Source organism: Antennarius striatus, chromosome 22 (assembly GCF_040054535.1).
Source record: "Antennarius striatus isolate MH-2024 chromosome 22, ASM4005453v1, whole genome shotgun sequence".
Lineage (NCBI taxonomy): Eukaryota > Metazoa > Chordata > Actinopteri > Lophiiformes > Antennariidae > Antennarius > Antennarius striatus.
The window spans coordinates 4380207-4407500 of record NC_090797.1 but is presented as its reverse complement, the minus strand read 5'-3'; the positions used below and the strand labels follow the sequence as shown (position 1 = coordinate 4407500).

The window sequence follows — 27294 nt, the reverse complement described above, 5'->3', positions numbered from 1 at the left end:
GATCCTGCCTTGTAGTGATTGCTAAATGACCAGCTGAGTATTCCTTTTATATTTATGCCGAACTAGCCTCTGTTTGATTAACCCAAACAGTGAATGGACGGGTTAGATGGTACAAAGCACTGAAAGGAGGAAGAAGAGATGGAGGGCAGGTCGTGGGAACAGACACTGGTGCCCGGGGGACACACAAAGACAGACACACATGCACAAATGTCCAGTATGCACATGGAGTATCTATTCTATTTAAAACCATTCTATATTTGTAGTTCCCAACCCCTTTGTGTGTCTGCAACTCTGAAGCCCAGTTGGACTCTGGGAATTTCAGTCCAGACAAACACATTCAAATGCATCCGATGTGGGAAACCAAAAATCTGCTGAGGGGTCAAAGAGGAATCCCCTCATGACACGTGTGACTGTTTTGCTATTTGTTTCACCACTCAACAAGTTTTATCTACTGTGTGTGTGTGTTGTCCTTTTTAATCTCCTCTGATGATCACGCCTGGTTCTTAAATACAACATCGAATATGGACTAATGAGGCATTCATTCCTTAGAGCCACACAATCCATCATCATTCATGTCACTTTATCTTCAGGTCTATATCCATCCATATGTTGACTTTAACAAGGAAAATCCTGTCCACAACATTTTTTACTTATATTAATGTCTTTTCCAACAATCATACAGGCCCCTGTTTCTGCTCATGTAGGCTGCACCAATCAGAATCAAGCATTCAATCTTGACTAAATGGTTATAGACAGTATTGACCTGCTGATGGATAACTCATTAGCTTCATCATCGACTGTCAGATGGATACCACCCTGACATATACAGTAAATATAATCTGATGCATGTACACTTACATTACACTATCACTGATAGAATAATGCACAGGCTCCTCATGGGACAGACTGGCCCAATATTGACCCACAAAGCAGCAATCTTCCTCTTCGTGTTAAAGAGGAGGCTGCCGCGCTTTAGTGAAGAGAAGCTGTTCAATGATTTCACTGGCTGCTGCTTAAAGTGAGTGAGCAATTGGATGCTCATTGTTTTTCTCAAGGATGCTCTGACGTGGCTGTCGATTGATGCGCACCAGCTGTTGGATCTCAGCGACAGTGCAAAAGTAATTACTGGAAAGACTGTTCCTTGACACAACATAGCAAAAATGCACATGAAATATTATAACTGTACATAGTGGTGATTTAGTAATAAAGAGAAACCATGTGCATCAGTGATATTATTCTAAATGACTGAGATATTTTACAAGAAGACTTCTGCTTTCATATCCATACAGGATGAAGGGGCTTGTGTGTATCCAAATGGAAAGGTAGCTGTGTCCTTTCCAGTATCCTTGTACCAGAACAGGATGTGTTGAACTGAATATGGAGATTTACAGTCGACAAATCCAACTGATATTGTGTAATACGGCTGATACGGGTTTCAAGAACTTACAGTCCTGACAGTTCTGTTCCTGTATCAGTTACTGTTCTGTCCTTGAGTATTAATTTCAGGAAGGTTGTCTTGCATGTCTGAACTCTAGAACTTGAACTACTTATCCTGCAGCTAAAATGAGGGCTCTGAAGTCCACAAAGAACAAAAGGAATATGTTTCTTTCCATTACATTTTAAATAGTAACAATAGCATCATAGGAGATAGAAAATAGCTGCAAATAAATTATTAACTCTGTTTGAAAAGTAAGATGGACAATGATTCCATACATTATAAAATTCTGAACATGTTCAAAATTAGGGATGAACAATTGATCAGATACGACCAAGTGAAATAACTGAGAAATGAACAGTTATTGTTCTAAAAAGATACCCTGTCTGTTCAAATTCTACAGCTATGAGGAAACTGAGACAAATTTATCTCAATTGGACTTTTCAAATCATTTATTATATATCATATCATTTATCTATTCTTACTCCAATTGCATTTACTTAGTCCGTTTGTTTGTTTATCCAATCCAAGTCCTGTTTGCAATTTGCTTGAAATCACACATTTCACTGAGTGCAATACAGAAATGAAGGGAGAAATATATCCTGAACTGTTTCAAGAGTAAAATGCAGTAATTTTTCTTCTCACTGAAGAAAACAGTGGTGAATATTTATTTGTTTTTGTTGGACGTTGTGTGAATCATGGTTGTTTTACTATTTCATGGAGTTTCTTAAACACAACACGTATACGCATATGTCTAATGCAGTTGTGACTTTTGTGAGATTCAGCTTTAGTTCCGCTTTAGCCATCCCTTTAACGCCCTCTAGTGGATTTTATTAAAAACGTAACAGTGAGAAAGAAGAAATGAAAAAAGAAAGACAGAAAGAAAGCAAGAAAAAAAGAAAAATAAATCAATTTCCAAAATTCCGCAACCAATTTATAATGAAATTCACCTAAAAATAGAATTACTGAATAAATTATGTAAAATATAAAAGAGCATCCTATGTACACATGTCATTTTCCCTGATTTTAGCATTTTTAAAAATAATAGTTAAAATGCACGTAGTGTTCAACAACTGTTTAGACGAGTTCTCGAAATTGATTGATAAGTCTGAAATTGTCAGGCTAGCTGTGTGCAGCTACTCATGTCTGATTGTTTACAATCTCTCAGGCTAAACATGGCCGTTGACAAACTATCTCCTGACAGTTAGAAGTCGATAACTCGTGTTAATATTGTAAATACCAGTTCTTATTTGTCATATAAGTTACTGTTAAATTACCGGTTCATTTGTGTGTTTTACCTTGTTGGTGTTACCTCTTTTTACATCGTTTTCCTGTGACTCGTTAGCCTCTGAAGCTAGGTAGCGGGCTGATCTCCCCATAGGGAACAATGACAGCCACTTCTGCTGGTAGCAGCAGCTGCCTCCCCGCCAAAGGATTGGACATAAGTCTGGCTGCTTTGCAGCGACAAGACCCTTACATCAATAACATCGTGGACGTGGCCAGCCAAGTCGCCCTGTATACTTACAACAACAGGACAAATGAGTGGGTAAGTGTGAACTTTGCTTTTGGATAGCCTTTGCTAACTTAGCTTTAGCTAGCTTCGCCATCCTTTTCAGGCGCGCTTTTGTCACCGAGATTTGCATAAGTGAAAGTTATCTTTCCTTTAATCACAGCAATTGTCCCGAAGGATTGTAGTGACTAAGTAGTCACAGCATAGTCATAAATGAAAATGTGTAATTCTTTAATGATTACACGAAGTGTTGCGCCAATATATGATGATTTCAAATATTACCCCCGTAGTAAACACCAAGCCTGGATTTTCATCTTTTTGATGTCACTTAGTTGAGCTCAACTATTTGGTTCTGTTCATGGTTAAAAAAAAAAAAAAAAAAGTGTTATTTGCTTTGTTAAATATTTGATTTTGCATGTATCAACTCACTGACGTAATAACTCCCTACTTGTGTTTGTATTTTAGGAGAAGACCGAGGTGGAAGGCACTCTTTTTATCTACACAAGGTAAACTGAGTTCATGCTGGAATACGGAGTTCAAATAGTTTCTATGACAAATTTAACTTTGAGTACACTTCTTTTATTTGCACATGGAAGCAAAATTATTGGATTTATGTCCTCTCTTTCAGTCATTGTGCTATGTTTCTTTTGATCATCCATTATAGTAACAGCATAACATGGTTTCTTTCAAACATTCTCCCTCACTTACATTCTATGCAAGAATCTCTACTATAATTTTGTAACATTTTCTTTCTTTGACATTAACATTCTAATCAAATATTCTACTCTATTTTTATTGCACATAAAAAACTACTCTAGATAATTTTGATCATTTTATTTCATATGAAATAATATTTTTATATAAAATTATTTTAATAAAATAATTTCATGTAATCGGTGAATAAATAAGCTGATGCGATGTTTCAAAAACATACAAATCTGACGTTACTAGTTCTGCCAAATGTTTTTGTGTTGATTTCTTTTGCTCTGTGTATTTGTTGACTGATGGAAGTGTTGATCATGGGGTTCTCAGCTCTTATGCAGTATAAAAGCTGCAACTTTAAGATATGCTATTAGAACTGGAATTACCGCAGCAGATAGCACTGGGTTTGCCCTCAAATGGATCCTCATTAATAATTTAAAGTGTACACATTGAAATTACAGGGCCTTAAAAGAGTCCTTTATTGTTATGTTCTGTCACTACCTCCCAGAGTCAGGAGAAAGTAATTTGTGCCTGCTGCCTTCCTTGGATGTAGTAGTCGTTTGTCAGGCTCCCTCTCTGGAATTGAACCCTGACTTAAGGTTAAAATGCAATAAAAAAGAAATGTATCTCCACTGTAAATGGGGTACATTTAAGGGACGGACACAATTTTTTTGGTCAGTTAACTTGCTATGGCTTAATTAAGTTTAGTAAATGGCATAGCTGAAGTGCCCTTTGCTTCATGTTGGGAAACCATTGTTACATAAATCCTCAACATGTACTTCTGTTCACTGTTCTTCGTGTATCACAGGCTGGCATCACCCAGGCATGGTTTCACTATTATGAACAGACTCAATATGGAGAACCTGACTGAGCCGATCACCAAAGACCTGGACTTCCAACTCCAACACCCCTTCCTGCTTTACCGCAATGCACGATGTAAGGAGACCACAAACACACGTGTTCCATCTCAGCTATGTTAATTATTAATACTTAAAAACTTTCATGGGACACAGTTTATCCTCAAAAAAAGGAAAATACCCTCATGAGTATTTCTTTATGTGTTACTTTCGCAGGGAATCCTAATTGTGCTTGCTGAAGTGATACGTCTTTGGTGACAGTAGTGCTCATAGTTTACAGGAGATGAAGCAAAATCATAAATTAACATCTGAGAATTATTTAAAAATGTGTAAAACCAATGTTTCAGCAGTTTGCTTTGTTAAAGAAGCAATTTTATGAGAAAAACATTTTAAAAATTTTATAAAAGGACAAAAGTCTGGTAACCCTTTTGTTTATAGTCCTGTAGGTAGATTATGAGTCATACTGAGGGAAACGCTTTGGGTCCAGTATCTTCTTTACCTCTTGTAGCACTGAGCTTTTGATCCTTTATTTACAGGTAAGCTTTCTGCACTGGATTGGATTTGGCTCTGAATCCACATGTGACAATGCATTTGTGAGCGTTATTGCACTGTGATCGCATCACATACGCAGCATAAATGAGAAGTGTGTCCATGGCCGCATGAAGGAAGTTGGCTGGAAGATGAACGATATGATAGAGTGAACAGATTGTGTGGCATGCTTTTTAGTTGAGAGGGAAACATTCGTTCCATATAAGGAGCAGAGGTATTGTGTTCTATCAGTTTTATCAGCCTGTCTCCCTCTGAGACCTGACTTGCGTACACACACACACACACACATACACACACACACACATACACATACGTTGCTGAGTGTTCCTGTGGGAGAAAAGCCTGACAGCACTACAAAACCAGCCAGCCAAGATTAGATACACCGCAACACTCGCTGATAATACAAACACACACTCACTCAGGAATTGCTGACACACAGAGACCTCCCTCCCTCCCCCCACCATGGTGTCACACTCTCCGTCAGGCTCAGATAGAGGCAGGTGGAATGCCTGTGTTTACAGTGCAATGGATTCTTAATTCCTGCTTTGATCCCCTTACAGTAGCACTTCATTAGTTTTACTGACACTTATGCAATTTTGGTCAGTGTTAAACATCTGGAAGAGAAATTATGTGTGTGACATAAACTTTTCTGTCTCACCTTTAAACATGTTTCCTACCAGATTTAATTGCTCCCAAGACACATTAAGGATGATCTGCGATAGCAATGGTCTCTAGATGTGGTCGGGGCATATATATCAGTTAATGAATTTTAAACGAATGGTTAATTGAATGTCTATTCATTGGGAACTCAGAAAACCTAATGGTGAGTGGCTTCATTCCATTTTCTTAATGAGACAGGAAATAAAGCGCCCAAGAAAGGACATAAGACATCATTATGGCTAATGATTTACATTCAGATATTTCAGGAGGTTGAGTCCTAACCCAAGACTTCCGTTGGTTTTAACAAAAAAAGACAAAAAACGTCAAATCTCCCAAATAAAGCATGAGAACGCTGAGCAAAGCTAAGTATTTACCGGATGGTGGCATTCTTGTGGTGAGTGAATGTCTTTCGGGTAATTCACTGTTTAAACAAAAATGCATCCCAGGTCTTAAAGATGTTATTTCACTGTCCAAACTCTTTAGGCCTCAGGCTGGTCATAATGGTGCCAGTCCCGCTGTGTCGTGACCCCTGGTTGCAGGAGTCGTGGAATCTTATCGTTGCACAAACATGTAGCTCTCTGTCACTGCCCTCAATTCCTGGAATGGCAGTTGGCACAAAGTGGCACCCCAGCCTAAAAATAAAGTGTAGAGATATACTGCAGAACAGGACCAGATTTAGGGGGCATTAGGGAAATTTTCCTGTTATTCCTCAAGCAAACATTCCATGTCAGAGGATTTTTTGATTTTTTTCCTGTAAACACACAGATTCAAGCAGTGTTCTGTAATCTGTTTCCAGAGTAAAATATGGATGTACAACTTACAGTATTGTCAGTTTGAGTCATAGTTTTAGCTGAGACGTTAGTAGTTATATCTCTCCTCACATGCCACTGGATCTGTGGTGCATATTTTGAATTGTAATATAATTACATTGAGTGAAGATAAAGGTAGTTTTAAATTTTCCCCTCCTTTGTAAGCCCCTTTAATGAAGCAAAGTCCAAAAATTGATTAGAGTTTATTTGTTTAAGGGTTGAAACTCATTTAGATAATGAATAAATTCCTGCCCATCAGTTAATTGCCAAGTCATTTTCTAAGGACAAACATAAGATGTTATAGTTTTGTTTTTGACTTTTTCTCAAAAAATTGTTGGAAGATGGATGCAGCAGTTTTGCATACATGGCAGTCCGTGCATCAAGTTTACAGACAGTCTTACCTCCGGGTCGGATGTAAGTGTATCCCAAGTCTCTCTCTGACACCAGGGTTCCTTTAAACCGGACCTCTGGTTCTTCTTCCAGTCTCTTGTGTTTCGGTTTCCTCTGAAAAAAGGCTCTCAGCATGGCTGCTCTCAGCGGTCTCTCTGAATTTGCAGTCGGTCAAACTTCAGCAGCACCTCCAGTGATTTCTTATCTCGCGGAATATTCGCTGAAGAGAATTCCGAAGGTGATGCAATACCTGTTCCTGCGAGAATTATTTCTTTAGAAGCAGAGGATGCACTGACGTGTTGGGTAGCACCGTGAAGTCAGGTCACAGCAGAAGTGGCAAAGCCAAGGGAGATATTTGAATGCCACCTGTAATGTCTTCTCAGATTAATGTATATATCTGTAGTTGTCAATATGTTCTCTTTTCCGATGGGATCCTTTAAGTAAAGGATGTCATGGTTCTTTTCAGACAACTAGAATTCCAATCAGTAATATGTATTGCTGTAAGAGCACCTACTCCTGGCTAACCTCCAGCCAACTAAGTACGAGCTGAAAAAATATCAACACTGGTCCTTCATGACTGATGCGCTGAGCTTTCCCAACAAAACAGTAAAACACACCTAATATATGCTAGACTGCATTTCTGATACGCCTGGATTTCCAACTGCATGAAAGCTAAACAAAGTATAGAGAATGTTTTTTGAATCGGGCTACGTATTTGTAACTCAAAGCTGGCTGCCGATCGCCTTTCTATGCTCTCTTGTCCTACCGGAGTCCTGTCAAGGAGTGCTTGCTGTTTTGTGGCTGGTTGGTCGTAGTCGAACAGGGTCTGAAAGTAGCGCACAGCTCCTGTCCTGGATCAATTCCAGAATTTCAAATGATTGGTAATCGGCAAAGCTTCCAGGTCACCTCAGAGTTGTCCGTTCAGAATTAAAAATTCTCAGTTGGTGAAAACAAATTGTGGTCCCTCGTTTTGTTCATCTTCCTGTGGAAACTTTCTACCCATGTGAGCTTTCAGAAGAGTTTCGCGATCCGGTTTCCTTTGGTATTCAATTCAAATGTCCCTCTTCCTCTCTCTCTCTCTGTCTTTCTATCTCTCTCAACCAGCTTTTAAAAAAAGAAAAAAACTTTTATGCTGGTTGTGCCTGTTGTAGCCCTCCTCCCTCCTCTTCCTCCTCCTACCCCATCCCTTACCACTCTCACCGAGGGGCTTTCCATAGACTTGGCAGCTCCGACTGCTCAGAGCATCTAAAAACTTCAGAGACCCTAAGTGTCTCACTGATTTCACTCTGGTTTAGTTATAATCACTGATCAGACTCAGTCTCTGTTTCGTGACGACTTGGGAGCTCGGAGAACTAGATGACTCCCTTCTGGTTGCCATGTTGATAAGCTCCTCTCTAACACATCTCACTTCTAACAGTTCTATGCCCCACCCCCCACTAGTTTTCCAGCTTATTGACTGACTGTGTGTCCCTCTGTCTCTGTCAGTCTCATCCCCAGTGAGGACTAAGTGGCCCTTACCCCACTGGGGAGTCTCCCACTGCAGTGACTTATTTGGTTCAAGGCTGACTTTCCCATGCTCAACTGAACTGTGTGTGTGTGTGTGAGTGTGTGTGTGTGTGTGTGTGTGTGTGTGTGTGTGTTGTCTGTTCCTCTTCAGCCACACTGACCCCCCTAGTTTTTCTAACCTCACTCGTAGCAAATATATGCAAAAAAAACATGTTTATATTCCCCAAAGCGTGATGTCATAATTCGGGTACCTCACTGCAACGAGCACTTTTTACACGCTTTTTTAGAGACAAATGTCATTTGTTCATGGAAGTTACTGTGGTTCCATGGGATTTGCGTGGTTATTTCTTTTTTTTTCCAAGACTTTCACTATTTTTCTTGCCATTAAATATTGTTGCACAAAAAATTATGAGTTTCTCCATAGTATGAAAAGACGTAATGATCTGATTCAGTTTCGCCATCACACTAACGTTATTGTTGTTGTTTGTTACTGCTATCCTCCCTGGTTTACTCCATATCCTGTATGTAGTCCAGGAGACCCCAGGGGCCCATATTGACTCCGACTCCCACTGGGAAACTGTTTACGTGTCCGTTTAGCCTTGATGACATCACCGCTGCAGAGGCAGACGGCAGCATGTCTGTGCAATCATTTGATTTTAAGGTTATGGCATGTCGGAAAACTCATTATTTCGTCTGCTGACCTTCTTGGCTGGCGCATTTCAAACCTTCAATGGGCAATGTCCCTGTTTCACCAGCTAACTTGATTTTTATAATCGACGGGGATATCATACCAACCAGGACCTTTGTTGCATTAATGTTAATGTCTCTCTTTCTCCCCTCCCATCCTCCCGCCCCCAGTGGTTATCCACGGGATTTGGTTCTACGATAAGGAGGACTGTCAACGCATCGCCCAGAAGATGAAGATGTAAGTGCTTATATGACCACAAACACTAAATAAGTTTCGGTTAGATAAACAGGCGCTGGTGACTTATGGTCCTCCGGCCATTGAGGGAGTTTGATTCATATCTTTGCACCCAGATGGACACTCCAAGAAGTTATTAATGGATCACCAATGTGGTGTTTAGTTTCAGCAAATGCATATGCTAGAATATATGCTTTTGATTTGATTTTAATTAGGCTCAAGTAAAGTGGTCCCCCAAAAACAGTACTACAATTTAAAGCATGTCTTGTATGTGTTTAGTCTAACCCAGCAGGAGCAGGTCCTGGCTCAGTCTCAGGGTGGATGGTTGTCCCCAGGAGGAGGAGAAAGTCAAGCGAAGGCAGTAGATATTATCCAGATGTTGACCAAAGCACGCACAGAGTATGACAAGGTACGGAAACGTCCAAGTTTCTGCACACTCCAGAGAAGTTCAGATAAATATTTTATATGGCATGAAGTCATTTTCTATCATTGTTTGCATCTCCTCTTGTTGGAATCCATCCTCGCTCCATTCGATTGAGGCAGACCGCATCGGAGCCGAAGGAGATCGGCGGCAGCAGCGTTCTGTGTGGGAACCCCAACCTGATAAAACCGATACCGCTCAAACCAAACGCTCAGGTGAATCACCCACACCCACCGCAGACGCCACTCTAGCTGTGGATTCAGTACGTCTTAGTGGATGAATTTGTGGATTTGTGTTGGATCAGAGCTCCACAGAGTAGTACAAGAGGTCAAAAGCCCTTTCAGGAAGTGTTGCCCTTCGAAGCACAGTATCGACATCTTCTGAGATGGTCCTCTATTTGTGTGGGTTTTCTGTCATCACATCTTTGCCTGATTGGTCAGACGTAACTGCATCACACGTCTCTGTTCTTTTTTTTGTCTAACACAGGACAGTGAAGTTACCGAACCCAAGTCTCTCTCTCTCGCCACTTTATTCGGCTCCCAACGCCAACGTCAACCCCCGCCCAAAACCGGCCCGGTCTCTCCTTTGGCTCCGCCTCCTGACGGGTCGTCAGCAGGGAAAGTCATCCGCCCGCCCGTCGCCCGGACGCTGACATACGAGGACGCCGCGAACTCGAGCAGCGCACCCACAAAGGCGGGGACGGCTGTGGGTTTGGTGGTTTCCAGTCCCACCTCCGCCCAGCAGCAGAACCATCCTCAGCACTGCCCGGCCATCCAGAAACTCATGCAGGGACAGAGAGGGGCCGGGGGTGTCGTAGGAGTGCTCCAAACCTTGTCCGAGTCCCCCGAGAACAGGCTGTGCGACAACGGGCTTCCGCTGGAGCATCACCACCATCACCATGTGCTCCATCATCCTCATCAGCAGCAGCAGCAACACCTCCACCATCACCACCATCATCATCATCATCAGGAGCAGCACCTTCACTCAGACCCAATCAAGAAACTTTTCCAAACCCAGTCAACTCCTCCCTCCTCCACCTCCCTCGCTCCTTCCGCCCCATTGTGTTGCTCCAACCCTCCTCCTCTGCAGACGAACCCCAAACTCTCCCCTCAGCCTGTTATGGTGGATTCCAAACCGTGTTCTCATATTCAAGCACAACAAAACCAGCAACTGATTTTCAACCTACACAAACCTCAACCGGAGACGCAGCACAGCAGCCAATTAGCTTCCAGCGTACAAACAGGTGGAGACCTCTTTTATTCCAAGTTACCGTGAATTCATACGATAAAAAAAGTTCAGTATAATGAACCTTATAAAATTCTCTCACAAATATACAAACGGAATTGTTTATAAATGATCAATTATATTAAAATATATTTGTTCTCTTTTTACCAGGTTTGCTACCTTCTGAACTGGCCAATGACCGACTCCTTCAGACGTCACAACAGGGTATCATTTTATTCCTTTCAATAAGTCACACAAACTTAACCTTGACATAAAATTTTTGTAAAAAAAAACAAATCCCTTCATTTTCTTATAAATGTGTAATTTATTGCTTGATGTGCAACATTATTATGCTTACCTGCAAGAGTTTGGTTAACTAGTTGTTTCTTTTATGCTGTTTCAGTTTTAACTTTTTATTTAAAGTCTTATTTGTCCACTCAGGTCCGTTCTCCCAGATGCCCGGTGTGGTGTCACCCCATGAGCTCCTGTTGAAGCTCCAGCTGGTCCAGCAGGAGCAAAGCCTCACGACCCACAATCCCCCGAGACTCAGTCATGGACTGGCCCCTCGTTTTCTGGGGTCCACTCCAGGACAAGATGCGGCCGCAGTGCCAAACCTGACTAGATCGACTGTGGGCCAGAAGGCCGCCCTGCAGCTTCAGGTAGGCAGCTGAGAACCGATTAGGTCATGTTCCTGACTGGAACAACTGCTGACTGTTCTGTTTGTCCAGGTCATGTCCCCCGAGAGGATAGCAGCCACTGTGGCCCCAAACCAGCTCCTCTCACCCAGCGTCTTCACTCAGACAAAGGCTGGCGACGGGTTGACAACAGTTGCCAAGGAGGCTTCATCCTTACCTGGACCACCGCTGCAGAAGGAGATCCGAGTTCTGTCCAGAAGCCAGCTCCAATCCACACTCCTGACTCTAATCCAGGTAAAATAACATCATTTCATTTTGCCCATTTGTTGTGTTAGATTTGTTGTTGTTCAGCACACACGCACACACACTCGAGCAGCATAATGACTTTTGGTTGTGTGTGTCAGACCGACAGCTCATTTCTTGACACCATCTACGAGGCCTACGTCAGCCGCTTTACCCCCAACGCAAGTAACAAGTACTGATGACTCGTCGCTCTATGAACAAATCGAGCCCGGAGCAGCAAGGCTCCTCCCGTACTTCACAAAGCCCCGCCTCCTCCTGCGATCGGCGCTAAAATAACAAATACTGTATCACCTCTGGACTGTATGACAGTTTTTGCATAACCAAACAACCCAGCATTTCATCCTGTGACTCATCTGAGAGGGAAAACCTTTGAGAGTACGTCAGTATTTACCTCATCTGTGATCAGTAAGAAAATGTAGCAGAGATTTAAGTTCACTCCTGGCGACGCTGCAAATTCACGCTTATTTGGATCTGGTAGTAAAAAGCACAATTTTTTTCCCACCAGATGTAGCAGAATTTTATTCTAATTTAGTTCTTTATTCAAAGGAAGGCTCCTTTATTTTCGCAAATGTTTCCGAAGATGATGCTCAAAGGGACTTGAAACTGACTTCACTCATGAAGCGAAGTGTAAAGGTTTTTAAATGTTTTTTTGTTTCTGTACATTTGAAAAAAATGGGGATGTTTATATGTCATTTGAATTTACAACTTTTAAATGAAGCTTGTACTGTTTTGCTTTATAGAAGACTTAAGAATATTTTACTACCCGAATTCTTTTAATATTATCAAAGTAATACCTTGTTGTTTTGTTGTTCATTTTGCTGTTCTTTGCTTCCCAACATATCTGTATTGTGTGTTGTTTTTTTTAGCTGCAGTAAATTAATACTGTCTCTGTCTAGTCTTTTGATTTTGGAGGGAAACTGATGAGTTAGCCTGCCACAAGATACTGTATATTCAGGTGTTTCAGAGATTAATTCTTCACTGCACTTTAAGTCATGTTAATAGTGCAGGTTTGTCTTACTTCTCCTGAATATCACAAATAATTCATAAAGGCTTAACTCAAGGTATTAAGGAAAGTACAGGAGATTTTTCAACTTGCACTACCTCATGTCGCTCAGTGGCAGTTTGTCACTTACAGGATTGGACCATGTCAGATAATCCGGTCGAGGTTGTTCTATTAGGGTTGTCACCGTTACAACATCCCTGCCAGAGCCATTATTACGTAGCCCCATCTTGAGGGTGAAGGGATTCTGCTGTCATGCCATAGTTCTGAAAAGGAATTCAGCTCAGGAATAATAGAGCAATTTATGTTTTCCTCTTGAGAAAAAAATTATTTCTGGAATTAAAGTGAGCTATGTGGGTTGGTAAATATGTCGAACAATAACTTTGGAGTTCACAGGACTATTCAAAAGAATTTACATTAAGAAATACAGAATATTCTTTGCTAAAGACTGTTAGACCACAGATCATCTGAAGGCGTCCAACCAAACTGTATCACAAAAAGTTGCTTTAGTAGGAAGTACAGTATGTCATTTGTCAAAGCTGAGGTTCATAGTTTTTGCTTAGCTTTGATGCTAATCTTTTTTAGCCACACCACAACAGTAAACAAACAACAAATAAAAAATCTAACGCTCTAAGTTTTAAGAAGAAGTAAGAAATGTCCTCCAAGTAAAAATAACCAGCATGCACCTGCAGAGAAGACATAGATATACAAAACTACATGTCTGCACTCATTCATCAGATTTTGGGCTTTGATTTAAAACATTTAATTTTTTTCTAATATATTCATGTGGGACGTTAGAATGTTACTGAAACCATTCTAAAAAAAAGTATATGTCTTATTGTCAGGAATGATTCGCTCATAACGAATATATTTTAATTGGATATAAAAAGTTCTCAAAGTGACACTTGTTTGCTGTCTTTATTTGTGTATGGCTTACTGAGACTAACAGACAAAATGATGGTGATTATTATGGCATTCATTGTTGATCCAGCTTCATACATTATCACAATCAATAACGTAATGAATCGGCTGGTTTTTAGACACCGAGCCGTGCAGAGAAGCCTTGCCGCATTAAGTCTAATAAATTTTTTACAAGCTCATTTTTTTCCAATATAAACACTTTTTGTTGCACATAACTGAGCACAAATTAAAATCCAATAAAAGAGTTGTTGACATAATAGTGTTAATGGGGGGGTTCTCATTTGTACCAGGAGGTGACCCGCTGACCTTTATGCTTAGAAAACATCATGTTACCCAATCGGCGGTACCAAAATCCCATCAGCGGATGAAACTTTAATTAAATGGACCTTGTTGGAGGTTAATTTCAACCTTTGATGATTACTGGTAAAGTGCTAGAAGAAAAATGAACATTTAAAAATAATCAGTGGTGATTCAATTCTCTCATCAATAATTTAAATATTTTTTAGTCGTGTGATCAGCAGGTGTATCGGATACTAAACATATTCATCCTCCCCAATATATCAATTCTGATCTAATCTCTGATTTTGTTAAATTAGAAAAACCTATGTTTCAATCCAAACTTAATTTTATTGTCCCAAGGAATACATTTTTCTTACACCAGATGAAATAATAAAATAGACTTTTTTACGCACCTATTGACCAAACAACCATCGCTTCTGCTTGGTTATTCAAGTTTTTTGGGGGTTACTAGAGTTCACCAGTGATGTCAGACGCCTCAACATGAGCCCCCCTGCCTCTGTCAAAGGGTAACAATCACATTTAATGGCTCTGACTAAATGAGCTGACGACAAATGACACATGAGAATCGACTGCTTCATTAACACACACACTGGGTGACTCACGAAGTTGTCAGCGTGGGGCACTTCAGCTGTGGACAACGGTGATGAAGGCCTGTCACTCATGGTTTCTTCATGCATGGATTTTTCTGGTTTTATGTTGGTGACGAGCAAATTAAAATCCATGACAATCTCTCTTTCTCAAATTATTATTTTGGGTCCAGTGGGGATCTCAAAACGTTCTTTTGTTGTGTATTTTGTTTGTAATTTTCTGTCTGTGTGTAACAAATTCCTTCATCAGTCCATCACATAGGTTCCAGACTGCTGGTTTAGCTGATGGAGCCAAATGTAAAAGCTGACGTTCAGCCCTGACTTAAACTAATCAATGGCCTCCAGTGAGCGAGGCGGGGTCTTCAGTTTGTGAGGACTTCAGACCTCGTCTTTTTGACGCTCAGATGGAGGATGTCATCACCATGAACTGGTATCAACAATACAGAAACTGACGAATCCAATGAGAAATATTGCTATCGTTAGGAATTGTTGCTTTTTTTGCAGCATCAACTTATATTATACGGCATTTTTTACTGGAACCCAATTGATCTCTACTTGGATTCAGGTGAGAAATTTGTACTTTGAATTATTCATACAGTATATGTATTTCTATGATAAGACATGGTTCATCCCCATCATTAGTGATCTGGGTCAGTTGTGGTGGTGGGAGGTGGGGGGGTGTAAGGTCCCACAGTTGTTACACACCGGTACATGAAGGTCTGACTGCATCACTAAACCTCAGCCGGTCTGAACAGTGTGTGTTTTTAACGCAGCATTCAATGCAGTGTGTTTGTGTGTATGTCATGTGTGCTGTTGTAACAATTCAGCCTCTGCTTCGTGGTGTGCGTGTGTGTGTGTGTGTGTGTGTGTGTGTGTGTGTGTGTGTGTGTGCGTGCTTGGTATTAAGTTAAATGTATCTTAATGGTTCTGCAGGATGACAGACCATCTGAGGTGTAGACGTCATTATGACGTCACGTCACCACCGTCGCTCTCATACATTATATGACATTAAAAAAAAAACATGAGTCATTGATTAAACAAAACAATTGAAAAGTTTAAGAGTTTAAAGTCATAAGTTATGAATTATAATATTATAATAATTTATAATTATGCTTATTTGGGAAGCATGTGCAATAATAGATCTCTGTTGATAATTAAAGATTTGATCTTTGTATTTGTGTGTGTGTGTGTGTGTGTGTGTGTGTGTGTGTGTGTGTGTGTGTGTGTGTGTGTGTGAGAGAGAGAAAGAGAGAGAGAGAGAGAGAGAGAGAGAGAGAGTGTGTGTGCGTGTGTGTGAGGTAATTAGAGTCCACTAGGTGTCTCAGTGTGTTTACATTTGTGTCAGATGAGTGTGTCCTCCTCCACATCACGACTCCCCATTAATACAGTAACCGGCCAACCCAACAACCCCGACTTCCTATTTGTCAGCATGTTTTTCTTACTCATCCATTTGTTCAAATTTTTATTCCTCTTCTTTCTGCTCATATTCCTCTCGTCCCTTCTCGTTTTATTTCTCCCGTTTCCCCTGACAGATGAGGACATTTAAGTTTCAATATGGCCACGGTTTCTCTCATTCACTCTCTTTTAACACTCTCATTAAAAACAGAAACACAGAGAAAATTCATGAGGAAAAGCATAAATGAGACTCTTTTTTTGTTTTGCGGGGGCGTGGGTGCAGAAGGTGAAAGAAAGTCTGATGTGAAAGAGTGAGGCAAAAAAAGAGGGAAATGGCTAGAAAGACAGGCAGGGCTGGAAACACAGTAGGTCAAAGAGAAAAGATACCAGAAGATACAGTATGTGTGTATTTATGTGTTTGTGTGTGTGTGAGAGAGAGAGAGCAGGAGGGATGGAGGGAGGAGGGGTTTAATCCTGCCTGGATTATGGTATAAACTGGTGAGAGCAAGAGGAGATACTCCAAAGAGGAAGAAAGAGGTAGTCACTTTATCCCTCCATCCATGCATCTTACTCCCAATCCGCTATCGCATTTGTGAGGAAACCCTGCAAGATTTTGGTCTGGATCCATCCGGGTTGTGAGGTCATCAGCGAGGAACCATTCAGGAAAAAGCAAGGCAGAAAATAACTTGATGTCTCTCGGGGATTTTTATCTCTCTGTGTGCGTCCAGCTTTGGATCACTTGGTTGCCGGGTAACATGGACCGAGCTTGAGGGGCGACTAAAGTTTTGCCAGGACGTCCCAAGCCTTTCATCGCCTGCCCACCTCTTTTTTTCCCCTCCTCATCATCTTGTAAATCAGAAGGAGTGAGTATGGAAGAGAGGAGTGGAAGATGAGAGGGATGGAAATAGAATCAAGAGGTGCAGGAAGATGGCAAGACTGAGCGAACCCCGGTGTGTAGACGTGACCTTTGACACCGGAGACAAGAGCTTCCTGGACACGATTGTGCGCCAGGGCAACCAGCTGAGCTGACATCAGATCACCAGGCATTTTCATTGTTTCCGTTTTATCTGGACTTTAATTCCATACTCTCAAATGGAATGGTTTTAAAGCTCTGACCCAATGACATAGTGAGTAATCTTTAGTCCCACTCTGTCTCTGATGAATTGGGGAAGAACTTTAATCTTCCTGCAACCCACTTTTTTGGCTCCAGCTTCTTTCAAATTAGCATCCTGCATGTCTGGATGCTACATCAAATTGTTTTAGTCTAGTTTGGTTTTTAGTGGACATTAAAAAATCTAGAGCTTAAAAGAAGGTGAATATTGGACTGCCTTTAAGGGGTGGTTAGTGATATGACTCTGGAAGGATGCTAAATGCTAATGGCTGAGAAGGACAATGCAAGCTGACACATGAGTTGTTTCAACCACGAAGCTAATAATACAAAAGCTTATTTCGTCCTTTTGACTTTGATTTTAATGATGGAAAATGTGGAAATAATAGTTGCTGTGGGTTTAAATCTAATTTTCCCCTATCATAAGGATTTAGTGCGAGTTTTTATTTAAAGAATGTTGCATCAATAACAGAAAACTCATGAAAATCTTTGGAAATGTTTTCTAGTGAAAAAGAATACAGTAAATTAATTTAGTGCAATGAAAGTTTTGTCATTTTTGATTAAATAATTTAATAAAACAATCCAAGCAATGTCCTTTCAGGCTGTTTTGGAAACTGAACCTTTCTCGATTGCACTCTGGTCATTGTCAAGGGGTGCGCTCCCTGTGACCTGAGTATGTCTAATCTCCCTCAACGCTGTCCCAATTACATCTTTTTCTCTTGGAGGCGGTGTGAGACAATTTGCTGGAAGGATGCTGATCGCGGCAGCTGCAGGGATGAATAGCCAGAGCTGGGGAAGCACTGGGAATGCCAGTAATTCACACAGAAGTGGGCCGCACAGAGCAAGGCTCATGATGCTGCTGTGGATTATCCTCTCCAGCTCAATGTGCCTGATGGTTGACGGCCAGATGAAGATCCCACCAGAAACGTGAGTTACGTTTGCCCTCGGAAACCTAAGCATCCACATGAGATGTAATGCAAACTATATGAGCACTGGGAACAATGCAAATACATATTTTATACATTTGATTGCATCTATTGCATGAGACTGCGAAAATTCTAACAAAGTGCATATCATGCATGTTTTATGAGAGACACATCTGCACATTTTCTCATACAAATATTTGATATCATGGATCCCAACATCTCAAAGGTCTTAATCTGACCAATTTGAGTTTAATCGATGTGTTTAAAAACATTTTCTTTCACTTTATTTGCATTTGTATTTAAATACCTACATTGTATTTGTAGTTTCATAGATAATGTCAAAATCAGCAAATCCTCCACCAACATTTCCCAGAATGGGAGGAATTACTTAATTTTCTTAGGCATCCAACGTGACAATCAGTGCTGTTTCTATTTGGACTGGTAATTCCATACATTTTGGGCCTTATGGGTACCTGTAGTTGCCCACATAGCTGTCTGACACACTCTGAAGTTTAAGATGGTGTAGACATTCCATTCTGACGAATAAACTAAATATTCAATCAAAATACAAAAGCAAAATACAAAAAGACTGCAGAAACTACTTAAAAAATAACAGTAGCAGCAATTAACCAGTCTGTTCTCTAAATACAAACACAGCTCTTACACAGGGGACCTATAATATCTCCTTTTGCCCAGTGAGATGTATTTTCTCACCAGCTCTCACTTTCATGTGTATTTCTCTTGGGAATGAAGCGATGAGATTGTTTGCTCTCCAGAATCCCGAACAAGCTCCTTTACTAAAACAACTTTCAAACCTCCTGCTGAAATGAAACGCTTCGGAATGGATCTGTCCACAATAGCCCCTGTGTTCGTCCGTGCTAAATTGTTTGAGACATAGAGGAATACACATTTTATCTTATTGGATGTTTGTGAATGCAGGATCTATTTTGGTGATGCGTGAGTTCTGAGAGTGTAAGGCGTGACTAGATATACTGGTGTGACAGAGGGAAACTAAAGCTCTGGGGGAAAGCAGAGTTCAGCAGGCCAACACAGGTCACTGAACCCAAAATACTTCATTCTTTCTGGGGAATACTTGGCAGTATGGTCCCTCTGGCTCTAGTAGTTAGCAGGCCTTGACTGGAACATTTGAGGCTACAAAGGTCAAGTATTTGGCCTTAGTCGGAAGCTGCCACACGGAAAACTGACAGGACACGTAACACACAGCAGTGACACATTTCTAAGTCACAGCTTCTGGCATTTGCCACTCCAAAAAGAGCCTTAATCCTTTTCAGCTGATAATGAGATGTTCTCTTTCTTAACAGAAAATTAGGTAGAAAAAAAAAACATCTTGATGAGGTGAATAAAATGTTGTTGTTCTCAGTTTCACCGTGAACATTTTCCACCCTTTGCCCCTTATAGGGTAGAGGGTTAATGACTGAGCTTGACATAAGTGTGTTAATCTGACCTTACGTGACCTGCATTGTGGTGCTTAACTCACCGTAAGAGCATGCAAACTCACTTACATGACTGAGAGCATGCAACAAACATTTTAAATACATTACAGGCCTTCGCAATAGAGGAAATTAATTTTAGGTGTTTGAATAAACCGACACTCATTTTTAAATTCGGCAACAAGTCATCAATGACATTTCGTGACTATCCTGCCTGCTAACTAGCAGCAAGCCGACTGATTCCCCATCGGTTGAGCCATCTGTCATATCCTGTCTGGGTCTAACCTCCATTGCCGTACCTTAGTTGGATTCACGTAGAGGATTTGTAGAATTACTGCATGTTGGAGTAACCTCCTGACCCTGTAGACTGTCAGCTTTTGTTGCCACCGACACAGTAATCTGTTTTAATCTATTATTAGTGAATAAAGGGTAACCTCTTAACATGATTGGCTGCATTCTGTCTTGGCGACCTTCAAAATAGAAGGTTTTATCCCTCCCCAGTGGTTTCCAGGAAAGATAAGTGTGGAATCATTTGGACAGAGGATGGTTCAGAAATGTGATGTAGTGGAGGTTAATAGCAAGTGTGAACCACAAGCTTTCCAAAATGACTTGTAACTGATATGTAAATGAAATGTGCTACACAAATAAACATGTATGACATCACTGTCCTCAGTATCAATAAGTTGGGCATTGATCATTTGCCACTGATCGTGTTTTCTCTCGTGTCCAGGGTGCAACAATGGGCTGTATCTTTCGGAAAAGAGATAAATGCCCTGTCAGCGAGATATTCAGGAGCTAAGCTGCTACAGAAGGTGAGAGATGAAGCACCCACACATTTAAAAATACACATAAATACTGTCGCACAGACGCACAAAGTCACGCATGCACACGCAAATAGAATGAAATCAAAACAGGCAATCTCCAAGACACATAAAATTCACTTTACAGTAAAAACAATAGACAGCTGGATCTTGAATACATGACATCATCAAATCAGGCTGTGGTTGAAGTCAGTAACTCCTCCCCCTCCCCTCTGCTCTGTCAGCCAATAGGAACATGGCTCTCTGGCATACTGTAGCTGAACAACATCTGCACATGGCCCAGAGACCAATGTGATGACACAGTTAATTCAAACACACACACACACACACACACACACACACACACACACACACACACACACACACACACAAATTTTACTCTTCCTGGATCAAATTTTTATTCTCACCTTTTTTTCTAAAGCATCAAATCAGTTGTCGTACTCTAACACATACACTCCAGTAAAGGTCATGTTGATGTCCTGTCAGCCGTTGAACTCTGTTGTCACACTTACCTCAGAGACTCTGAGGGAAGTGTGTGTATTTGTGCGTGTTTGTGTGTGTCTTTTAGTAATGAGAATGTGTGGTCTTTCTCCGCACGCCACCCCGTAGAGCCCCCAGCAGGCCCATGCACCATCTGCCACACATGCAAACACAACACAAAAACTGTGCTCACGGAAACATGCACCGACTGACCGCCGTCTCCTTCTAATGGACGTAACGGCCACAGATGTATCTGAGAACAACCACAGCTTAGCGTGTAGTTTGTTTCTAAATTGTAGACTGGATTAACTCAGATAACCTAATTTTTAACCAGTCTAGATCATTATTCAAATTTTAATGGAAACCGTCTGAGTAAAAATAACACTGATGGTATGGTAGTCGTCATAGTAACAGCTGCAGTTGGAGAGAATAATAGCAGTATTTATGGACAATGTATATTTCATGGAGATGCACGCTTTATCTTTTAAAAGCATCCGGTGCAGTAAATAATCTCCATTAGTCGCCCACCTCAGTCTAATAAAGTGCTTTCTAGCCGTGGAGCATTTAGTTACACGGCTATGAACAGGATGCTGAATGTTCAAGACAATAAACATTATTAGACCTTTGCTTTGTGTAGAAAATGGTTGTAATCAGAGCTCTTTATATATTTGTTTGTCTCCCTTGTAAATGAAATTGGAAAACATCCTCTCTGAAAATAAGAAGAGGGATTTATCCATTAATTGTCCTTTTTTTTCCTCGTATATTATTTTCCTGTCACGGTCTTATTAAGATGGGATAATTATCCTAATGAAGCACAGAAAGGTACAACAAATATTTACTGAAAATCTGTCACCTGTCATCATGACCAATTATTTTTCACTAACTAAATGTCATCCTCTCACTCTCTTTTCTTCTTGCCTGATGAACTAATCGGCTCTGCGTGAAAGAAATACAAGGATATCGAGGGAATGGTGAAAATACAGGAGGTGGACGGAGAGGAACTCGTGAGAAAGTTTGCTGAGGAGATGGAAGAGATGCTCGGGAGGAAGATGAAATCTGTGAAGGTAATAAAGACGCACTTGGTACAAATTGTTGAAAGCTTTTCTTTGGAGTTTTTTAAACAAATTTATTCCCAACATTACGTTTAGTCTTGACTAATAATCTTTTATACATGGGTGATTAAATGGCAGAGGGTGCTTGACCTCCTTTGTTTTATCCCAGAGGCTGGCAGAAGCAGCAGAGGATGCTGATTTTTACCATGAATACAATGAAACCATGGAGGTATGTGACAATATCTTTTAAAATAGTATATCCTCGTAGCCATATTGTTTGGTAATGTCACATCTCTTCATCCTTTACTCTTCTAGTATGAGTACTATAACTCCTTGCTGATCAACAAGGTGAATGAGGATGGGAACCCATTGCCGCTGGGAGGACCTTTCCCTCTGGAGGAAAATGAGCACTTCAACAAACTGCCAGTCAACACACGACTCAGTAACATACAAGTCCCGACTAACGTCTACAACAGAGGTGCAGAAACAAGCATTCCCTTCCAAATCTTCCAAGCAAGATACATCAGGTTCTAAGTGGAACATTAATGTTCTGTCTTGTTTTCTGCAGATCCAGATATCCTGAATGGAGCCTTCATGTCTGAGGCTCTGAACGAAGTGTTCATTGAGAACTTCCAAAAAGATCCCACCCTCACCTGGCAGTACTTTGGCAGCTCCACTGGCTTCTTCAGGCTGTATCCAGGTATGTGCACGTTGGAATTTTTCATGCATTCCAATACCTCAGCGTCTTCTGCTGCACGTCATTCAGGCATCGGCACAGTTTTAAGATGAGCAGAAAAGGTTAAACACTCTACTTACACAGCAACTGATGGTGCAGAACAAACTCGATGACTCAGTTTGACCTCCAAAACGCCTCCTGTGCAAAGAGGAGTAATTAGAAGAGGATTTGTGACACAGCTTGTTTGACTCATCTGCCACATCATCTATCATTCCCCCATTGGACAATTTGTCACCATCCAACCATGAGTTCATCAGTCCATCAGCACCCAAGCATCAGCTTTTAATAAATCTCTCTCTCTCTCTCTCTCTCTCTGTCTCCAGGGATCCAGTGGACTCCAGATGAAAATGGTGTGGTCACCTTCGACAGCAGGAACAGAAACTGGTACCTCCACATTCTGCGACATTTAAAAAAGTGCATGTCAGGATGTGATCCATCCTCATGAATGTAAAAGATGACACCTCAAGACTATTTGAAGCTCCAAACTCCAGTTCCGGATCCTTACTCCCCAGCTGAGCAGTCTTTGAGAATGTCAATGGGTGCAGTTTTGTATGGCAAGCTGGCACCAGTTTGTTCACATCAGTGATTGTTCGGCCACGTTAGCATGTTGAATCAGCAGCAAAGGCAATCAATCTTTAGCTGTTCAGCCTCCCAGAACCGTGACATTCCAAATTAAGTGCTGTCTCGTTTGGCCTTTTTTGCCTGTAGGTGCAGCATTTAACAGAAAATGTGTTTTTTGAGTCAGCGTTTCTCTTGGTTAAGTTTTTAGAGTTATCTCTATCATGAAGTTGTACCCTTGAACAGAAAAATTAATCTGAATTTAACTATTATTGATGATCCCTGAAATAAAAAAAAAGTTGCAAAAGAGAATGTGGTAAACTAAAGTATTTCTCTAAATCTCATTCAAAGTCCTATTTTCATTAAATCCTCCATATATACCATCTCTTTCTAGGTATATCCAGGCGGCCACGTCCCCAAAAGATGTGGTGATCGTGGTGGATGTCAGTGGCAGCATGAAGGGACTCAGACTGACCATAGCCAAACACACCATCAACACAATCCTGGACACGCTGGGAGAAAACGACTTTGTTAACATCATAGCTGTAAGAAAACAAGGCCAGAATACGCCAATGAAAAGACATGTTAATACACATGTGCAGCATAAGAACTGTGGGTTAATACGTCCAAGCTGGCACAAATCGAATATTCATTTTTGCAGCATGTAACTTCAAATTAAATTTTTGCTTTTAGGGTTTCCAGGATTTTGGCTCTGTGCAGCCCTACAACCACAAATCAGTGTAATAAGTGAGGTTTATCTTGGTATTACTGTGTGTGTAATCATACACCAGTGGCAAATCCTCTGCCCCTAAGCTGTTTTTAACACAGAATTTAAAGCTACACCCCTTTTGATGGAGCGACCTATTCGGAAAAATGGAAACGGTTGTTACACATCCTGTTTTCTTGAACTTGAACTGTGACGGCTAGCATGTGCTACAAAAAAATATCTGAAATTCACAATAATTTTTTTTTTTTTTAAAAACACAAACAGCAGAACTCATTACTTAAATCTTATGAATCAAATTATCTGAAATAGTAACTTGGTGTGACGTACAGGTAATTGGATTTGGAATTTTGACTGAGTGGTTGAGTTAAGGGCAGTAACACTTAGTCAACACTTAATCATAAACTCTTTTCAAAGCGAACCATATCGACCTGTGTCATCCTGATTATGGTGAGTAATGCCTCTTGATTTCTGTTTCCAGTACAGCGACTATGTTCGTTATGTGGAGCCCTGCTTCAAGGGCATGCTGGTCCAGGCTGATCTGGACAACAGAGAGGTAGCTATTATATTCTCTTTCTCTTATTTCTTTGATTATATACATCCTGCATCATTCATATCCCGTTCTTTCACAGCTTCTTTCATTTCCAGTCATTCCTCCTCATCTGTTTCTTTTTCTATACCAACACCTGCTCAGTCAGCTTAGTCATGAGTGTGTGTGTGCGCGTTACGCTTTGGATACATGCCCTACTTTCACTCCCCTTCACACCGTGCGGAGATCAAGTGAGGCCGTTGGTCTTGACAATTTGAATTAAGTCACGTGACCTGTCAGAAGGGGGATGTGATTGGTCGAGCGCGTAGCGATGGGAGGCCGGAGCGGCGTTGCGCTCACAGATGTTGGCTGTCACCCTGATGCAAAGCCTCAGTTGGAACAGACTCAGGGAGGACAGGGAGACGATCAGCTGCTTTGTGGCTGTTATATAAACCACACATTCCCAGACAAATATTAATCCACTGTAAATCAGAGTTTTACAGAATTTTACACAATTATTATGCAGCCATTCATGACAGGGTGTGTGCTAACGCATCTTGATACTCCTTCTCAGGATGACCTCCTGGTATTATAGTGACTATCTGATCAAAGAACCAGGTAGTTGAGGGTAATCCAGTATTTCAGTATTTCTATCGCTCCCTCATGATCAGTCTCTCTTCCATAATTTTCTCCGTTGATCTGCTGTTTCATGACAGATGTATTATTTTCTCCTTTGTTGGCATCCCTCTAGCATTTCAAGCTTTTGGTTGACGAGCTTCATGTCAAAGGAGAGGGCAAAGTGAAGAAAGCAATGAAGGAGTCGTTCAAGATCCTCAATGAGGTTTGTGCCCTTTTGCAGCAGCCAGTCTTTACACAGTGTGTGTCCTTGCTGGCAATTAAATGAAATAGTGTTTGTGAGTGTGTGTGTGTGTGTGTGTATGTGTGTGTGTGTGTGTGTGTGTGTGTGTGTGTGTGTGTGTGTGTGTGTGTGTGTGTGTGTGTGTGTGTGTGTGTGTGTGTGTGTGTGTGTGTGTGTGTGTGTGTGTGTGTGTGTGTTTAGGCTGTAGCACTGGGCCAAGGCAGCCTCTGTAACCAGGCCATCATGCTGATAACAGACGGAGCAATGGAGGACTTCCAGGATGTTTTCGAAGAGTTCAACTGGCCAGAGAGAAAAGTACGGCATGCAAGCACACACACACACAGACACACACACACAATTAACTATAAGCATCATTAACAGTGGGTATATAAAGATGTTTGGAGTAATAAATGACTTTGCCCTTATCACATCTTGCTATGGATTTTGTCGTGTCTTCAGGTTCGCGTGTTCACCTATCTGATCGGACGGGAGATGACATTTGCTGAAAACGTTAAATGGATCGCCTGCAACAACAAGGGTAAGAAAAAAATTATTGAGGATTAATCATGAGTCTGAACTGCTTCCACAAAATTGTGAAATTATGAGTCAATCTTTTGCTAAATGCACCAAGGGCAAAGAATGCTGGTATGTTGGCCCTCTAACATATGTTGTACAGGACTGGGAATTGAGTGCTGCCCTCTTGTGGAACGCACAGGTCACGCAGTGGCTCAGATCTGAAAATAATCCCTTTCTTTTGCTCTGATCGCATCAAAATCTCAATGCTAAATACCTGATTATAAGAAAAGATGCACTGTAAGCACATCTCTGACCAGAGCATATCATGTATTCATGCGTGCGTATGTTTGTGCATAATGGGTAACAGGTGTTCTCCCTTCTGTTGCTTCCGCTGGCAGTCGCTTCAGCCAACAACAAAATAGATATTACAGAAAAAGACAAACATAAGTATCCTTTACATTTCCAGTAGACAATTTTTTTAATTCTGTGTCCAGTTCTAGTGGAGCAGACAGGTCTTAATAATAATCACAGCATCTTTAGGGGAGATGTTCTATTAAAGGGAAAAACACTGATACACATATCCGGAGCTGGCGGTGCGTCAGTGGCCTGCAGCTTCTCTGCAGGTATCGCATTGACGTCATTGTTTTTCCCACGTGTAGATATGACATAAACCTTAAGCTGAGCCAAGAACATTAGAAACACATTTGCTGTGACTCAACCCATTAAATTGCTTAGTAATTTTTGGGAATGACTCCCAAAAGCCCAGAAATCTAGCTGTAGAAAGAAAAAAAAACCAATGAGGTGAATATTTGATGTTATGAAATATACGAGTCCTGTCTTCTACAGGTTACTACACACACGTCTCCACTCTGGCTGACGTCCAGGAAAATGTGATGGAGTACCTTCACGTTCTCAGCCGGCCGATGGTCATCAATCACGATCATGACATCATCTGGACCGAGGCCTACATGGACAGCGTGGTAGGGCTTCATTCACACATGCATACACACTGAAAATGGCTTCATCATTGCAGATGAGTCTATTACTTTTGTTAGTGATCGGCTGTATTGATTTCTTAAAGAGTCCCTTTGTGAAAACGCTTGAAGCTGGTCTATTTATCTCGGAGCTGCTCTCCATGGTGCTGAAACATTCCACACAAAGATTTACCATCACTTTAGCTTAAATCAAGTCCAAACCAGTTTTGCTGAAACAGAAATACTCAATAAATACAACTTATTGTCTATTTTTACTGCACTTAAATTTCTGTAGCTGCTGCATCCATCTGCTTATTTCAGTTTTTCCCACATAAACTTTCTCTTCTACCATTTCATGCATTTTTCCTTTCCTCCATTTCTACCTTCAGTTACCAAACTCACAAGAGGTAATTAAGCTCATTTTAACCTCATTT

General features: G+C 41.0%; 3 protein-coding genes across 3 annotated transcripts in view; 2 read left to right on the top strand and 1 right to left on the bottom strand.

The window, feature by feature from the left end:
* Nucleotides 1–8025, bottom strand: part of cacna1c (calcium channel, voltage-dependent, L type, alpha 1C subunit) — a 153064-nt gene extending 145039 nt beyond the window's left edge. Inside the window, exon 1 of the mRNA XM_068306657.1 lies at nt 6924–8025. Coding sequence (XP_068162758.1) covers nt 6924–7047 — 124 coding nt within the window. The 5' untranslated portion in view covers nt 7048–8025. The remainder of the gene's footprint in view (nt 1–6923) is intronic.
* dcp1b (decapping mRNA 1B) lies at nt 2618–13816 on the top strand. The gene is made up of 11 exons (XM_068306658.1): nt 2618–2981; nt 3411–3451; nt 4456–4583; nt 9277–9343; nt 9620–9749; nt 9884–9976; nt 10248–11004; nt 11157–11210; nt 11427–11644; nt 11714–11914; nt 12025–13816. The coding sequence occupies exons 1-11, from the start codon at nt 2823–2825 to the stop codon at nt 12100–12102; spliced, it is 1926 nt and encodes a 641-aa protein (XP_068162759.1). The 5' UTR covers nt 2618–2822; the 3' UTR covers nt 12103–13816.
* Nucleotides 13817–17128: 3312 nt separating this feature from the next.
* Nucleotides 17129–27294, top strand: part of cacna2d4a (calcium channel, voltage-dependent, alpha 2/delta subunit 4a) — a 64760-nt gene continuing 54594 nt past the window's right edge. The window contains exons 1-14 of the mRNA XM_068307380.1: nt 17129–17253; nt 17960–18161; nt 20342–20423; nt 21860–21976; nt 22134–22193; nt 22280–22442; nt 22533–22664; nt 23024–23084; nt 23653–23803; nt 24464–24538; nt 25263–25352; nt 25572–25685; nt 25830–25908; nt 26733–26866. Of these exons, the coding sequence (XP_068163481.1) occupies nt 17986–18161; nt 20342–20423; nt 21860–21976; nt 22134–22193; nt 22280–22442; nt 22533–22664; nt 23024–23084; nt 23653–23803; nt 24464–24538; nt 25263–25352; nt 25572–25685; nt 25830–25908; nt 26733–26866 (1434 nt within the window). The 5' untranslated portion in view covers nt 17129–17253; nt 17960–17985. The remainder of the gene's footprint in view (nt 17254–17959; nt 18162–20341; nt 20424–21859; nt 21977–22133; nt 22194–22279; nt 22443–22532; nt 22665–23023; nt 23085–23652; nt 23804–24463; nt 24539–25262; nt 25353–25571; nt 25686–25829; nt 25909–26732; nt 26867–27294) is intronic.

Coding starts and splice junctions, on each gene's coding strand:
- dcp1b (XM_068306658.1), top strand. CDS start 2,823: ATGACAGCCACTTCTGCTGGTAGCAGCAGCTGCCTCCCCGCCAAAGGA. Junction 9,344..9,619: donor ATCGCCCAGAAGATGAAGAT/GTAAGTGCTTAT, acceptor GTATGTGTTTAG/TCTAACCCAGCAGGAGCAGG. Junction 11,211..11,426: donor CCTTCAGACGTCACAACAGG/GTATCATTTTAT, acceptor TTGTCCACTCAG/GTCCGTTCTCCCAGATGCCC.